The 17,972-nt window shown below is 40.4% G+C and overlaps 1 protein-coding gene across 1 annotated transcript in view; it reads right to left on the bottom strand.

Moving 5' to 3' along the window:
• LOC138961381 (tubby-related protein 4-like) overlaps nucleotides 1–17,769 on the bottom strand; it is a 91,053-nt gene extending 73,284 nt beyond the window's left edge. Inside the window, exon 1 of the mRNA XM_070332996.1 lies at nucleotides 16,174–17,769. Within this exon, the coding sequence (XP_070189097.1) occupies nucleotides 16,174–16,434 (261 nt within the window). The 5' untranslated portion in view covers nucleotides 16,435–17,769. The remainder of the gene's footprint in view (nucleotides 1–16,173) is intronic.
• Nucleotides 17,770–17,972: the final 203 nt, after the last annotated feature.

Genomic DNA, 17,972 nt, shown 5'->3' with positions numbered 1-17,972 from the left:
ATCTGTCTGTCTGTCCCCTCTCTCTCTCTGTCTCTGTCTGTCTGTCTCTCTCTCTCTCTCTCTCTCTCTCTCTCTCTCTCTCTCTCTCTCTCTCTCTCTCTCTCTCTCTCTCTCTCTCTCAATGCAAGCGGCTGTGCAAAGGATCACGACCCTATCGAGACTGGATAACAGACATAATATATATATATCCCCAGTCACGCTTCATCTTTAATTTCTCAATGCAACAATGTCGACGACTTAATAACAAACACTGGAACAAAACTGATATGCGAAATCATTCTACAGGTGACAATGTCGATGAAAAGCGAGGTTGTGATGCCCTGAAATTTGACTCCAGGATGCATGCATGCTCGTCCTATTAAAGCTGTGTTTGAGAACCATCGCCCATCTGTCCAGATAATGGATGCTGGACAGGCGGAAAAATCCATCGGCAAGTTGTGGGTGTGTGAGATAGATGGGAGATGTGTGTTATTGTGGCAGATGTTGCGCCTGAGTCTACACCGCTCTTACCCAGCTCACGACAAATGACTGACATGCAACAAACTATCTAGGATCTGCGACCAGAAAATATTGCTCCCTGTTGTATGGTTCCCAAGCATGTTGTCCTCTTTCTTGTGGAATCTCTGGCTTACAGCTCTCTTTGCCAAGTGACGTCCTTGGACGCGCGAAGCGGTGGAAGTGAAAAGATGGACAAACAAGCTTCTGTTGCCTTGCTTGCCTTCAATTTCCTGCAAAACCTGCGGGAGCTGTGGCCTCTGCAAGACTATTTCTTTGGCGGCCATTCATGGAGTGTTTGTCGTTTAGCCACACACAAACAATCTGTCGATGATTGGAAAACGCGTCTGTGTGCCTTTTCCTATTGGGCCGCAGGGGAGGATGGAGGAAGGGAGGGAGGTGGGCTTGGCCTTTACAGATCAGAAAGAAGCGCTTGGAAGTCAGATATTGAGATGAACTTCAAGAAGGCAATTTTCCTGTATTTTATACTGTTTTTCTTCCACCATCGTCTTTCATCTTTCTTTTCCAAAATCTATAATGAACAATTTCATCGGATCAGAACCTCATTTTATATCGATGCAGCTTGCGGCAGTAAACCTACAAAAATTAAAAACATTTTCACGCGGAATTTGTTGATGGAATGTGAATAGTAATGAGGCGCTGGTGCATCCGCCCCTCCCCAGCAAACACGACCACACACACACACGACCACAAACACACGCCCACACACACACACAAACACGCGATCACACACACACACACACGTCCACCTACCATCAGCACCAAACCAAAATAAGTAGCCGACGACGACCGTAGTCCCACGGTGCAAATTTGCAATTCATTTGGCAGACCCAGCACCACACAGCAAGAGAAACCGCATCAGTCACCGACTAAAAACGAGCACACATTTCCGCCAGAGACATCCCCCTCTTCCTTTCCCTCTACCACTCCTCCTTTACCATTCCCTTCTTCTTGGTCAAGAAACAATTTTCTTCTTCGGGAAACTGGGTTTGTGGATGAAATGCGTCAACAAGACATGACTCGATTTTAGAACACTTTATGCACATTGGCGGACCTGCTTTATTATCAGATCAGATCAGATCTGAAATGCGTATAATATTTTTGTTTAGTACATATAGTATATATATCGATTCCCCTTTGTTTTCAAGTGTAAGTAACCTGGACAGATCTCTTAATGATCCCTTCGAGTGTGGGCGTCAGACAGTCACAGTCGTAAAAGTACTATGTCTAGCGAGGACTCTGAACACTCTATTCGACCTTTACCCTTCTCTTCCGCATCCCTGATCTCTCTTCTCTCTCTTGTTTCTCTCTCTCTCTCTCTCTCTTTCTGGGTACTACTGTCATTTCACAGTTGGCCGCTTGCTGAATGCCAGGAGATCGCCTTGCCAGCCAGGCATTGCGCTAAAAAGGTCACTGACAAATCGAAGAGCTTCGTCAGAATCTCCCTCCACCTCGTCACCCCACCTCCTCCTCCTCCAAATTCCCCTGGGAGCAGGGGGACACCAACTGGCCCTGCTGCTGCTAACCTGATCCGACTCGGAGGATTTGTCCCGGCTAGAAGAGGATTGACTAAGAGCGGTGCTCCTTCCCAGCTACAGAAAACCCCAAGAAAAACCCAGGCCTAGACTGGATTACCGACACCGCTGGAATGAATAGATGTGATGAGCTACTGCTCGGCGCACACACACAAAAAAGAAGAAAAAAAGAAAAGAAAAAAGCGAGAGAAAAAAAGACTGCAAGATTCATACATGTAGTGAGAAAGGAAAATAACTAGCCAGCTGACTGATCTATAAGTAAACAAGTCGCGTAAGGCAAAAATACAATATTTAGTCAAGTAGCTGTCGAACTCACAGAATGAAACTGAACGCAATGCCATTTTTCAGCAAGACCGTATACTCGTAGCATCGTCAGTCCACCGCTCATGGCAAAGGCAGTGAAATTGACAAGAAGAGCGGGGTAGTAGTTGCGCTAAGAAGGATAGCACGCTTTTCTGTACCTCTCTTTGTTTTAACTTTCTGAGCGTGTTTTTAATCCAAACATATCATATCTATATGTTTTTGGAATTAGGAACCGACAAGGAATAAGATGAAAGTGTTTTTAAATTGATTTCGACAATTTAATTTTGATAATAATTTTTATATATTTAATTTTCAGAGCTTGTTTTTAATCCGAATATAACATATTTATATGTTTTTGGAATCAGCAAATGATGGAGAATAAGATAAACGTAAATTTGGATCGTTTTATAAATTTTTATTTTTTTTTTACAATTTTCCGATTCTTAATGACCAAAGTCATTAATTAATTTGTAAGCCACCAAGCTGAAATGCAATACCGAAGTCCGGGCTTCGTCGAAGATTACTTGACCAAAATTTCAACCAATTTGGTTGAAAAATGAGGGCGTGACAGTGCCGCCTCAACTTTCACGAAAAGCCGGATAAGACGTCATCAAAGACATTTATCAAAAAAATGAAAAAAACGTTCGGGGATTTCATACCCAGGAACTCTCATGTCAAATTTCATAAAGATCGGTCCAGTAGTTTAGTCTGAATCGCTCTACACACACACACACACACACACACAGACAGACACACACACGCACATACACCACGACCCTCGTTTCGATTCCCCCTCGATGTTAAAATATTTAGTCAAAACTTGACTAAATATAAAAAGAGAAAAGAAAATAGAAAAGAAGACGAGGTATGTATACAAGATATATATCCCTACAATAGCATCCATGACTGTAAATTATGTGTTGGCACAGGGTAGCTGTTATTTGTTGGCACAAGGTAGAGCTCTTTCTTCGTTGGCAAAAGGTAGGTACTATTTGGTGAAGGTAGAGCTCTTTCTTCGTTGGCAAAAGGTAGGTACTATTTGGTGAAGGTAAAGCTCTTTCTTCGTTGGCAAAAGGTAGGTACTATTTGGTGAAGGTAGAGCTCTTTCTTCGTTGGCAAAAGGTAGGTACTATTTGGTGAAGGTAGAGCTCTTTCTTCGTTGGCAAAAGGTATTTATATAACACAAATGTGGTTTATTTTCTTCGAAAAAATTTGCCGTGATGGCCATACACGTTTAGGCAATGTTAAGAAGCATTTAAGGAATTCAGTGTTTGGGCTAATCTTTTTCCTCTGACGAGTTTTTGGCGAAGTTTCAATAAGGGATAGCGTTTTGCCGACTGCCGACGCCAACCGTGTCCTACTCTTGGTGATCTCCTTCTGGCGCTGGTCAGTCGATGTTTGCCTAATGAGGCTCTGATCGCTTGATTTATACACAAGCTGGTCTTTTGCTCGTTTGGCATTCAGCAGCCTCGCTTGTCAACTTCAGGATCGGAAACGGTTAAACAGTGCTATCAAGAGAAAGTTCTGCATAAAGCATAAGTTCTGCATAAAGCATTAGACTCTCGATTCAGGCCTTTGCCTTTCTCTGTTTTTGATGCTGATAATATAGATGCCACAGGGAAGATATGCAGAGGCGTGGGCGTAAACCGGAATAATTCTGTTCTGAGTATTAACTTACAATCCACTGCAAAGAGGTACAAAAACGAAGGAGCAACTAAACGGCAATGAAGTAATTGCTTAGCGTAAAATAGCCATGATTATTCAGCAGAAATAGACGTAGAACATTCCAATTGGTGGATTTGTATATATTTATTAATCTATTTATTTATTTATGAATGCATTCATTCACTCACTTAAGCATTTATTTATATAAATATGAAAGAGTTATATTGAAAAAAAAGACACGCGAATACACAGACAGACGGAGAAAACGAAAGTAGTGTGACTAAACGACCGTCAAACCTATTATTACTGGGCAAGGGCGGATCCAGGATCTTAAGGAAGGGGGGTCCAACCCAAACTTTTTTGCACAAACGCAAGGGGGGGGGGGGTGGTCCAGGGACATGTCCCCCCGGATTATCTTTTTCTTCAAGGAAGCAAAATGCTGCAATCTAGGGCCAGAAACTGTCTTTTAATCATCTCTCTCTCCCTCTCTCTCTCTCTCTCTCTCTCTCTCTCTCTCTCTCTCTCTCTTTTTCTGTTCCCCTGAAGGGGGGGGGGGGGGCGGGCCCCCTTAGCCCCCGCCCCCTAAATCCGCCACTGCTGGGCAAAGTCGACTTCGCCAAGTCTTCTTCATGAAGCTGGCTGCTTGAAGCTTTGACACTGAATTTTCGGTAAAAAGTCTTGGCAGAGTCGACCTGTGGCTCACAGCCTTACCCACGACTTTGCCAGCACACACAGATGCAAAAGGTTCAACGTTTCTAGATCTCAGTGTAAATGATTACATAACCCACCACAGACTTGTCCATGCGCTTACAGAATCCTCCGACTTGAATACTTGTCACAAATAACAGCTGGTCTGCTTTGTGAACAGACTTGACATAATTCCGCAACTCAAACAGGGTCTACCTCGTCGTGCTAAATCGATTGAGCAAAAAAAATGAAATACAATGAAATTCCCACTCGTTTGGTATGTGTCCAAGTATAAAGGTGCTTTACTTTCTTTCTTCTTCTTGTATTACGTTTTATTTATTATTTTCTAATTTAACTTCTTATGTTTTTGTTTGCTTGTCGCGTTGCCCCTCATTTGTTTTTATTTAATTGAGACAACGAGTGCCAATTACGACATGCAAGCGTGCAAAGTACACTTTTTTTTATACTTGATTAAATTTAATTTCAGTTTTTTGGGGGGGCTTGTCAAGCTGTTCCTCCCTTTCTTGATTGAAAACAAAAATTGAATTTGAAGGCGGCCAAGACTTATTTTATTTTTTGACTTGGACAACGCGTGCAAAATATGACCCCTTCACGTTGTTCTGAGACGAACCGTTGTTGATGCGGCGAATCCGTGAAGTGATAAGCAATGTCCACTTCTCTTCCCTTTTTTGGATCCTCTAAAGTCCGACCAATCCTCTAATTTAAATTATTTGTCATTAATTATTCCCTCATTTAGTATTTACATGTGGTTTAAACAATGTTTTATTAAATCAAACATGGTACAACAATACAACGATAAACAATAGGGACACGAACTCAAGCGAACGCTTATATTACGCGCCCTACGTAGTTACAAATTAACAAAAATATGATGTCGGACAAACATTACTTATAAACTATGGAACTATCTAGGTCAACAGCATAGTTGAAGCAAACCAAAAAGAACAGGAAAAAGCTAGCAGGAGGAAGAGGGGGAGGGTGGAGGTGGGACGAAAGAATGGTAGGTACATATGAAAGATGAAGGTGGTTAGCGCATACAAAAAGAATATACATAGTACATTGTAAACTGTAATCCAGTGGCAAATAAGCAGTAGTTCGCTGAATATATAATTGAAAAATGTATATAATATAAGGGTTGTTGACTGAGTCAAATTAACAAAAACGACCAGATTTACAGATTGGACACTTTCAAAAATAAGCTTGTTGGTGCGAAGAGAAAGGTTTTCGCTACCATTTAACAATATTTCAACATGTCTGTAATGTACAGGTAGGTTTTTTTTTTGTTGGTTTGTTTGCTTAACGCCCAGCCGACCACGAAGGGCCATATCAGGGCAGTGCTGCTTTGACATATAATGTGCGCCACACACAAAACAGAAGTCGCAGCACAGGCTTCATGTCTCACCCAGTCACATTATTCTGACACCGGACCAACCAGTCCTAGCACTAACCCCATAATGCCAGACGCCAGGCGGAGCAGCCACTAGATTGCCAATTTTAAAGTCTTAGGTATGACCCGGCCGGGGTTCGAACCCACGACCTCCCGATCACGGGGCGGACGCCTTACCACTAGGCCAACCGTGCCGGTAATTTACAGGTAGTGCATTTATTGTAGATAGGCGAGCGTCTACGTACAGAGGGCAATGTGTCAAGTAATGGTCAGCTGTTTCATGCAGGTAGCCACAAGCGCACTGCGGATTTTCCTGTAAGTGGCGTTTGCACAGGTCAGAATTCAAGTTACTCATGTTTAGGCGCATTCTGCAGTGATGAATCTCTTCCAGTCGTTTACCACAGTAGTAATAGGCAGGTACGTTTTAATCAGGAATAGTTAGATAGTGTTTGAATTCGCTAATTGAGTTAGGTTTTTTGATGTTGTCTGGCAAGTTGTTCCAAAGGACAGTGGTAGATGGTATAAAAGATCGACAGTATAATTCAGTTTTGCAAGTGGGAACTCTTCTTCCTGACGGTCTTCTTCGATGATAGGGGTTAACATCAGAAGTTAAAGGTGGCAAAAGTTGTCATAAGTAATGAGGACATTTGCCAAATACCATTTATAACATCTTGTAATATAAAATTAGTTTGTGTCTGCTCCGTCTTTCTTTTTTGTTACAAAATCCGCTTTCTTTATACAGCTTTTCGTGGCTGGTGCTGCGTACACCACCGATTATAGTCCGAATGGCTTCCAAATGTAATTTTTCCAGTGCAGTTGACCAGTACTCGGTGCAGTTGTCCCATAGGATGTCTGCATAGTCAAAATGTGGAAGAACGAAGAATTTGTACATAGTTTCCAGACTTTTACGATTTAATCTGTATTTATAATATCTTAAACAATTAATTAAGAGGGTGACCTTTTTTACGATGCTTCTCACTTGGAAGTCCCATTTACAATTATTCTGCAAAATTACGACAAGAGGTTGGTTCACGTTTTCCAAAACATTATTATTAAAAATGATTGGTTCGGTTGGTATATTATCACGTTTTATGTCTAAAAATTCCGTTTTTGCTTCGTTAAATTTAACTTTCCACTGTTTTGCCCAGGTACTAATTTTATTTAGGTCTGCGTTCAAAGTCTGCGCTCGTCTAATTGGATCTTCTAAGGACATGGACATGCTCGTGTCATCAGCAAACAACTTTATAACAGATTCAGTATCATTCACAATGTCATTAATATATATCAGGAATAACAAGGGGCCAAGAACAGAACCTTGTGGAACACCTGCCGGGATACATTTTAATGCAGACTTAGCACCCTTAATAACAACAGCCTGATGGCGATTTGTTAAATAATCGTGAAACCATTTTAACAATTGTCCTCTTATTCCAGCTAGTTCCAGTTTATATAATAACCCTTTGTGCCAGACTTTTTCAAATGCTTTTGACACATCACAAAAAACAGCTTGAGTGGTAATTCCCATATCGTAAATTACACAAAACTCGTCACAAATCGAAGCGAGCGGACAGATGGCAGAGTCACCAGAAATAAATCCTGACTGTGCAGGTGATAATATATTATTTCGCTGTGAGAAGGTGTAAACATGGCTGTGGACACAGCGCTCCATTACCTTCCCAACACAACTTAATAATGAAATTGGTCGATAATTGTTACAACAATCGGTTGGGCCGGCTTTGTAAATAGGAGTGACATGAGCCGTCTTCCACAAACTAGGATTATGATATATACCTTCTCTAAGGCTTCTGTTAAACAAATATGTCAGGGGTTCTGCTATGGCGTCTACAGCAACAACTAGAAGTCTATTGTGAATAAGATCCGGACCTGTGGCTTTACCTGTATCAAGGCGTTTAATAACCTCTTTAACCTCATCGACTGTAAGATAAATCTCATTAAGTTCGCTGTCTAAACAATCAGCTTGAGGCAATTTGTCGTCTGGGGTTTCAAGAACGGAAGTATGTATGAAAAAATTGTTCAGAACGTTGGCTTTTTCCTGGTTTGACTGGTAAATCTTGCCTTCAAAATTAATCGGAGGAATTTCATCAACACCAAGCCCTTTCTTGTCCATGATGAATGACTTTACCAACTGCCACCACTTTTTAGTACCAAAGGAACCTTGGTCGGAAATACGTTCGTCTGACTCCATATAAAATTGCTGGACTCTGTCTCTCTTAGCTGCTGTGACACGATTACGCGTCTGACGATAACTCAGCCAATCTTCTAAAGAATTACTCGTTTTTGCTCTCAGGTGAACTTGATCTCGTTCGTCGATTAATTTTAAAATGTCTGTGGTAATCCAGAGTGCGTCTTTGGGGCGTACAGTAACTTCTTTAACCGGCATGAACTGCTTTGCAACATTCATAAATGTTCTTCTTAAAATCGTCAATACTAGCATTAAACATTTCATTCGTCACCATACCTGTCCAGTCAACTTGTGAAAGAGCGTTACAAAACCCTACTATATTCAATTTACTGCAAATTGGTGGCAGAACATCTACAGATCTAATTAGTTGTGGCGTTTGTGTAATCATGAGATCTATGCAGGTACTGCTTGTTTCAGTTATACGTGTGGGAACATTGACAAGTTGACAGAGCTGATATGAATGCAACATATTGAAAAAATTGTGAGAGGGAAAACTTATAAAATCAACGTTAAAATCACCACAAATTACAAACTTCAATACTTGACTATTTACTTTTCTTAAACTTTCATCTACTAATTCCCAATATTGAACATTTCCATTCGGTGGACGGTAGAATGAACCTATCAAAATACTTTCTTTATTCAATTTTATCTCAATCCACACGGCTTCTAGGCCGACGACGTTAAACTCAGGACGGGGTTTATGATACAAATAATTCTTTACATAAATTGCTACTCCGCCATAAGGATGGTCTGGACGGTCAAGTCGAATAGGGGGGGCTAAAATTTGGAATCAATAATGAGGAATTATCATCAGAATGCGCTAGCCATGTCTACGAAAGTGTTAAGACATCGTGTCGTTGAACTTCGGGCTGCAATAAATTAATTTTATTCCAAAGGCTTCTGACATTAATGTGTACGACACTGATTTCATGCTCGTGTTCAGGACCTGGGTTCTTTTCTTTTATATGCTTGCCACGTTTTCACTCAATTTTGTGTGTTATGTTTTCTTTTAATATTTAACTGAGAGAACAAATGCAACATACGACAAAAAAGCGTGCAAAGACCAAGTACAACATTTTTATGCTTTCGTTTGCTTATCACGACGTCCCTCTTTTTTAAAGTTATTTATTTATTTTTTTATTGTTTTTTATTGAAGGCGGCCCAGATTTATTTCATTTCATAACTGAGACAACGCGTGCAAATAACGACACGAAAATGTGCAAAATACGATATTTTTCATTATACTTATCTCACTTAGCTTCTGTTTTTGAGGGGTCCTGATTTGGCCTATATGGTCCGCTGGACCCAAAAAGCAACAACTAACTAACTTCTGTTTTTGATGGCTTGTCACATCGATCCTCTTTTATTCACCTTTCTGTCTTGAATTGGGACAACACGTGCAACAGGAACCCTTCACGTTTTCCTAAGACGAACCGTTGTGTATGCGGCGATTCCGTGCAGTGATAAGCCCTGTCCACTTCTCTCGCCTTTCCCTCATCCTCTAATAGTCCGAACAATCCTCTAATTGTCCACCTAATCCCCTGATTGCCCCTCTCTTCCTGGTCCGCACGTTACTCGTCTAACAGATGACTAAGCCCTCTGGTTCTATTCTATCCTTCACACTTTGCAACACCGGTACGCGATGTTAACAACGGGAGATCGGCTTTTGTTTTTAAGTGTTTCTTTATGTTGGGGGATCGTTCTACAAAGCTGTGAACACTTTATGCGTCATCTATTATTAGACCTTTTAATTGTTTTGACGTATATCAAATTGCGAATAGGATGTGAAATGAACTGAGATGAAATTCTCTGAGTTTTTGTCATTAATTCTGCAGAACAATTATTGGTACGAACATTAAAAATACGCAGATATTATGCATTTTCTGTCTTTTCAAATATTTGTTGGTCTTCAAATCTATGTCACATTCTCTAGTTTGAACGTCACGCAAATTTTGTTTGTAATAATAATATACTGAACACAGACAATAATTGATCTGTGCAAGTTTGTCAATTCTGTTTCTGCGGTCAAGGGTATATTATAATATATATGATAAAACGGCATATTGATTAATGAAATCAACTTTCTATTCATGGTTTGAAGTTCTTCATTAGAAAAGGACATATATTGCTATATTGACATGGTTCTTAATGGTATAGCGGTTTGAAGAGTAACAAAATCGTGTCAGTGTGTGAGTGTGAGTGTGTGAGTGTGTATGTGTGTGTGTGTGTGTGTGTGTGTGTGTGTGTGTGTGTGTGTGTGTGTGTGTGTGTGTGTGTGTGTGCGTGCGTGAGCGTTTGTGTGCAGAAACGACATATAGGAACAAAAAAAAACAATGCTGCCATTGCCATGTCTAAATGATAATTGTCTTAATTGGATTTATATCTATGTCTGTAAATATATGGAAACACGAATAGCAGTTACTATACTGCTGGAGAAACAGTTTTCTTGGAAGATCTATGCCTTCCTTCTTGTGTAAATCACCATGTAAACCACAAGAGATCCTGTTAATAGAAGCATATATTCCACTACCATTTAAATCTGAAGCCTGGCAACTTCTTGGGAAGAATGGGGACTTTTCGCTGATAGTACTTTTCGTAAGTTGACACCAGTATCTTTCAAAAAGTTTAAGTAGACTTATTTCTCTCTGCGTATTAGTTTGATATGTACCTCTCCTTTTCATAGTTTGGTCTACTGCTATTTGTTTAAATTGCTTTTAGGTTTACATTCCTTTGCCTCAATGTTTTCCCGAAGAAGCCTCCAAAATTTGACATTGGAATTGTGTTGTCTTTTTCTTGGTGAGTAATTAAGGTCTCTTTTGGTTTTTTAAACATTGTTTGTATCACCAACGGTTATTTTGCGTTTGTGTGTGTTTGTTTTTTAGATGTAGGAATTCGTGCACAAGAAGATCATAAAAGGTCTGCACACATTTATTTTTTGATGTAAAAAAGTAGGCTTAACATATATATATGTATTACAGATTGTGTTTTTCTTTTCATAGTCCAAGTCCTGTGTCTTGTCCTCATCTTCAAGAACAGGCGTGTAGAACACAGGGAAATACAAAACAAACAAGAATAGTACAGCAATAATGAGAACATATGTCATGCGGAAACAGAAAGGAGACAGACGGTAAACTCGGCCTATAAATCTCGAAGCCAATGCAGTAATTAACCTCCGCATACATCTACACACACAATATCAACATACATCAGTAAGTATAATAAATAATGCATAACCCGGCTCTCTCATTAATTTGGCTACCAATGCCGCCAACATGTCAGAAGCCCCGTTCAATCTCGGGCAGGAGATCACATTGGCTCACGAGGGTTCTGAAAAACAAATCTTATGCCACAATGCTGGGGCCAATTGATGAATAATTCATGATGCGAAAGAAAGCTTCAGCTGGTTGTATGTCACTCACTCACTGCGTCGTCTGAGGTTTTGCCGAGTCTTTTCTTTGCTGGACTGCTCTTGAGAGCGTGATGGCATACCGATTTGCTGGACTGCTCTTGAGAGCGTGATGGCATACCGATTTGCTGGACTGCTCTTGAGAGCGTGATGGCATACCGATTTGCTGGACTGCTCTTGAGAGCGTGATGGCATACCTATTTGCTGGACTGCTCTTGAGAGCGTGATGGCATACCGATTTGCTGGACTGTTCTTGAGAGTGTGATGGCATACCGATTTGCTGGACTGCTCTTGAGAGCGTGACGGCATACCGATTTGCTTGACTGTTCTTGAGAGTGTGATGGCATACCGATTTGCTGGACTGTTCTTGAGAGTGTGATGGCATACCGATTTGCTGGACTGTTCTTGAGAGCGTGATGGCATACCGATTTGCTGGACTGCTCTTGAGAGCGTGATGGCATACCGATTTGCTGGACTGCTCTTGAGAGCGTGATGGCATACCGATTTGCTGGACTGCTCTTGAGAGCGTGATGGCATACCTATTTGCTGGACTGCTCTTGAGAGCGTGATGGCATACCGATTTGCTTTTCAGAATGCTCGTGGACCAAAGTGAGAGGTACCACTGTGATTTAAGTACCTATGTAGTCATGGCTTCTTTTTCTTAAAAGTGGTGGTGTTATAATTAAGAGTGTTGTTGGTAGAACCACGTATCAATCCTTCAGAATTCAGGCAGTTGTCTAGCACTGGTGCATCTGTCTCAACCACAGCAGATAAGACACTCCGAGCATGTTCACAGGAATTAACTGACTAAACATAAAGATCTACTCACAATGAATTGCAAGTTGGAGTTTATATGTTTCACCAAAGCGGTTGTAAAACCAAGGCAATGCTTTGACTGAGCAAATGGAAAAAATCTATCATTTTCATGGAGAACACCCTTACAAATAAAATATAAAAGAAAGTTCACAATTCTTCGTACACATAAATTATTTCTTTCAAAACGGCTCTCTGTTGAGAATGTATTATACTGAATGTATATATTATTATATATATCAGTATATCCCAGTTTCAACAGAGTGAACCATCTTTGTCCCAACCCAAAGACTCCTACTCCCAGACAGAAGCCACTCTGAGCAGGATATTGGCTTCATGCTTGTAGCAGCCAACAATTTGTCTTTCTTTCTCTTTATCAGTTTATGAGTTGATCCACTTTACGACACGGACAGGGAGACAGAGGGCAATACACAAGTATCACATTCTGTATACAGTGGAGCTTGTCGAGAGCACACATCTTTCGGACAAACCATTAGCATCTGCTTATCCTAGCTTCATATTCCATACGTGTGTATCTTCTCTAACAAAAAGAACCAGTCGCGTAAGGCGAAAATATAACATTTAGTCAAGCTCAGTCGAACTCACAGAATGAAACTGAACGCACTGCATTTTTTCCGCAAGACCGTACACTCGTAGCATCGTCTGTCCACCGCTCGTGGCAAAGTCAATGAAATTGACAATCCAGAAAAGCGCGGTGGCGGTTGCGCTAAGGAGAATAGCACGCTTTTCTATATATGATATAGTATATCTCTATTCTTTTTAACTTTCTGAGCGTGTTTTTAATCCAAACATATCATATCTATATGTTTTTGGAATCAGAAACGGACAAGAAATAAGATGAAATTGTTTCGAAATCGATTTCGGACAATTAATTTTAATCATAATTTTCATATATGTTTAATTTTCAGAGCTTGTTTGTAATCCAAATATAACATATGTATATGTTTTTGGAATCAGAAAATGACGAACAATAAGGTGAAATTGTTTTTGGATCTGAAAAAAATTATTTTAATTACAACTTTCCGATTTTTAATGACTAAACTCATTCATTAGTTTTTAAGTCACCAAGCTGAAATGCAATACCAAAGTCCAGCCTTCGTCGAAGATTGTTTTGCCAAAATTTCAATCAATTTGATTGAAAAATGAGGGTGTGACAGTGCCGCCTCAACTTTTACAAAAAGCCGGATATGACGTCATCAAAGGTATTTATCGAACAAATGAAAAAAACGTCCGGGGATATCATTCCCAGGAACTCTCATGTCACATTTCACAAAGATCGGTCCAGTAGTTTAGTCTGAATCGCTCTACACACACACACACAGACACACACACACACACCACGACCCTCGTCTCGATTCCCCCTCCATGTTAAAACATTTAGTCAAAAATTTAGTCAAAACTTGACTAAATGTAAAAAGGCAACAAAAAAAGACACAAAGACGTAGGTGTCCTTTGAAGTTTTTCTGAGAGATGATTGTCACATTTAATAGTAATAGACTTGGACTTTCTATGTATTCTGCAAGTTTTTTTTGTTTTTTTGTTTTATTTTTAGTGCGGTAAAGACGATTAAAACTATAACATTCACGAAAGTGATGTAAATGTATACCCTGAGTATTAATACTACAAAAAGAAGAGCCCTGCATAGCCGGCCACTTCTTTTTTCAAAGTGGGTGTTCCATCAGACAGGTTCCCTTGTGTAAAGATCCATCATCTCTCATGACAAACAGCAGACCAGTCCAGCACTCCCATTTCCTGTGATCGGTGGCTGTAACTGCTGTCCACTATGTCTCAGTGGTGGGCTGAGTGCGTCACTCTGTCATGCACAGAGTTGAATTTCTTCAACTCTCTGTGCACCAGCTTTTATACAGTCTAGATTATCAGCACAGTGTAGAATTTCTTCCACTCTCTGTGCATCATGCAGCTTTATTAATACCGTCTAGATTTAATATCAGTCACAATTAAGGAATCGTAACACTGTGTTTTTTTCCTTCTCAGCAGGTTCCACATCATTTTCCCTCGACAAAGGAACAGTTCCTTGCTGAATGGTATCAAGATTGTTGTCTAGCATGGCAGCTAAATCAATGAACCATGCACAGTGAAGAATTACACTTTCTGTGCATCAGCTTTTATACAGTCTAGATTATCAATATCAGTCACAATCAAGGTAACAGAACACTGTGTTTTCTCATTTGCAGTTTCCTTGACAAATGAACAGTTCCTTGCTGAATGGTATCAAGATTGTTGTCTAGCATGGCAGTTTAATCAATTAACCAGGTTTTTTGTTTCTTAAAGTTTTGTATACATTGGAACCCCATTTGAAGTCCCCCAGATTTAAATCTTTCCATATTTTTACAGGAAGTCCATTTTTATATTTAGTCAAGTTTTGACTAAATATTTTAACATCGAGGGGGAATCGAAACAAGGGTATGGTGTATGTGTGTGTGCGTGTGTGTGTGTGTGTGTGTGTGTAGAGCGATTCAGACTAAACTACTGGACCGATCTTTATGAAATTTGACATGAGAGTTCCTGGGTATGAAATCCCCGAACGTTTTTTTCATTTTTTGGATAAATGTCTTTGATGACGTCATATCCGGCTTTTCGTGAAAGTTGAGGCGGCACTGTCACGCCCTCATTTTTCAACCAAATTGGTGGAAATTTTGGTCAAGTAATCTTCGACGAAGCCCGGGGTTCGGTATTGCATTTCAGCTTGGTGGCTTAAAAATTAATTAATGACTTTGGTCATTAAAAATCTGAAAATTGTAAAAATAAATAAAAATTTATAAAACGATCCAAATTTACGTTTATCTTATTCTCCATCATTTGCTGATTCCAAAAACATATAAATATGTTATATTCGGATTAAAAACAAGCTCTGAAAATTAAATATATAAAAATTATTATCAAATTTTGTTTTTCGAAATCAATTTAAAAACACTTTCATCTTATTCCTTGTCGGTTCCTGATTCCAAAATTATATAGATATGATATGTTTGGATTAAAAACACGCTCAGAAAGTTAAAACGAAGAGAGGTACAGAAAAGCGTGCTATCCTTCTCAGCGCAACGAATATCCCGCTCTTCTTGTCAATTCCACGGGCACTGCCTTTGCCACGGGCGGTGGAGTGACGATGCTACGAGTATACGGTCTTGCTGCGTTGCGTTGCGTTCAGTTTCATTCTGTGAGTTCGACAGCTACTTGACTAAATATTGTATTTTCGCCTTACGCGACTTGTTCTTCTTCCTTTTTTGGATAAAAATAAAAATAATTGTCTATGATGACGTCATATCCACCTTTTGTCAAAATTTGAAGCAGCACTGTGACGACCTCATTTGTTAAACAAATTTCTTGTAACTTTAGTCAAACATTCTTTCACTCCACTATGGGATTGTTCTTTTAGCGGCGAAGCATAAACATGAACTTCACCTCCATTTTAAGATTACCTCCCCTTTTAAGGCCTAATTTTCACAGATTTTTGAGGCGTTAAAAGCAAGTTTCCACTGAAAGTGTAAGTCCATGGTTCGTTCAAATCCAAACTATAGTTCAAATTTGAACCCAACAATTTTGCCCAAAATAAAAAAGCGAATTCATCCAATCCAAAAAGTAAAAGACTTACCTCACTTCGGTGACCTCGCAGATTAAAATTGGACCGAGGTGGAGCTTCATATTTCTGGCAATGGCTAGTGGTGAAGGTGATACCAACGACACCTTTGCCATTGCCGCTGGCAAGCCAACCCTCCATGTAATACTGGGCCCGGTTCAACTTCCATCCTCCTCCCTCATCAGGAAGGCTGTCTGGCACTTTGCCCATCCAGGACAAAGAATGGAAGTTGGAGTCTGTGCGAGTGTAGGTGTTTTGTTCAAAGTGCACATGCATCTTGAGGTGACTTCTCGCAGTTTTACGCTCAAAAGCTTAAAAGTTACACTTGCACCAACATTACTTCTGACAACTGTGACCCACGAGTTCACTGTAGGATTACTTGGCCCACCCAAGATATAGATGAGAAGCTGGAGTCTGAGCGAGAGTAACTGTTCTGTCCGAAGTGCACTGGCATCTTGAGGCAATCAATATCTCTCACAATTTTATGTTGAAGAACTAAAACTTTTCCCTCTGCGCCACCATGGCTCAAAGACAGAACTAAAAAACTCACTTGAGTATGTGTTCCATATTGACAGAGCAGCTTCTGAGATCAGTTGAAAAATAGATTAATCAGCGTAATGAACGGTTCCAGACAGAGCACAGAATCAAAATAACCTTGAAGCACTGATCCACAATTTCCTAAAAGTAGGGCTTATTGTGAAGCTCCTACATTCCCTACATAAAAGATTAGTTCTTTTTAACCACAAATTAAAGCAGCTTTGTTTTCTAATTCACATTTGAAGGGTTTCAGATAAACAGTTAGTGTTCGAATTCACATGTTGAGTGTAGAGTCAACAACTCCACAGCTCCTGGCACTTAAACGCAAAGACCAATCAGAACTTGTCAACCTGACAGATCAAATGTCAAGCACATCCACAGAGGCCTCTATGAAGTGGCGCCACAAAAACCACTTGAAAGGAAAAACACGAAAGATCGGCTATTCCTTTTTCTGCTTTTACCAGCCGATATGTCAGTGCACGGTCAGGCTGAAGAAGACCGCCAATCCTGCATCACTTCTCTCACAAAAAAACACTGACCACTAAGAGCGAGAGGGGGCTCCGCAGAATGAGGAGGGTAGGAGAGATGATCTGCTGGTCGCCGGCGACACCCCTCGCTTTTGCTGCTTGGTGTGCCAGCGCACCTAAATGACTGATCAAGAGAAAGAGGGAAATCTCTCCAGAGACACCCCCCTTCACCAGGCCGCTGCGTTACATGGCTTCACAATCAATACTTTGAGAAACGCCGATTCTGTCTCTCTCTCCATGGCTCTGCAGCTCTCTGCCCCCGTTGAACACCACTTGCTGCGGTGGCTGTTGTTGGTGGTGCTGTTGGTGGTGGGGTTACTTGCTGGTGGCGGTGGTCAGGTGGCGTTGACAAACTGTTGTTGTTTAAGCGTGAGCCACTACAGCTGCAGGCAAAGACCTCCCAAGGTTTTGTTTAGCGAAGATACTTCAGTTGAGGAAAACTCCTTGACAAAGGCTGATCTCCCTGAAAACAGATAAGCATATTTGTATCAAACAACAAAAAGTGTTTGTGAACAAATATTATAAAAGTATTATACAAAGGATGTATTACAAACACTTACACAAATTACCTGGCCAGCATGTAAATAGCAATGATACATGTAAATAACACAAGAAACACGGGCGGTTCTGGTGAGGTTATGCCCCCTCTTTCTTTCGGCTGGTAACTGGCGTCACCTCGCGGCAAGATCACACAAGAAAGGAAAAAAAACTTGCATTGGTCCCAAATAGCATATCGGTTTGGTAACAGTT

Source organism: Littorina saxatilis, linkage group LG3, assembly GCF_037325665.1.
Source record: "Littorina saxatilis isolate snail1 linkage group LG3, US_GU_Lsax_2.0, whole genome shotgun sequence".
In the NCBI taxonomy this organism is placed as follows: Eukaryota; Metazoa; Mollusca; class Gastropoda; order Littorinimorpha; family Littorinidae; genus Littorina; species Littorina saxatilis.
This window is presented reverse-complemented; position numbering and strand designations above follow the sequence as displayed.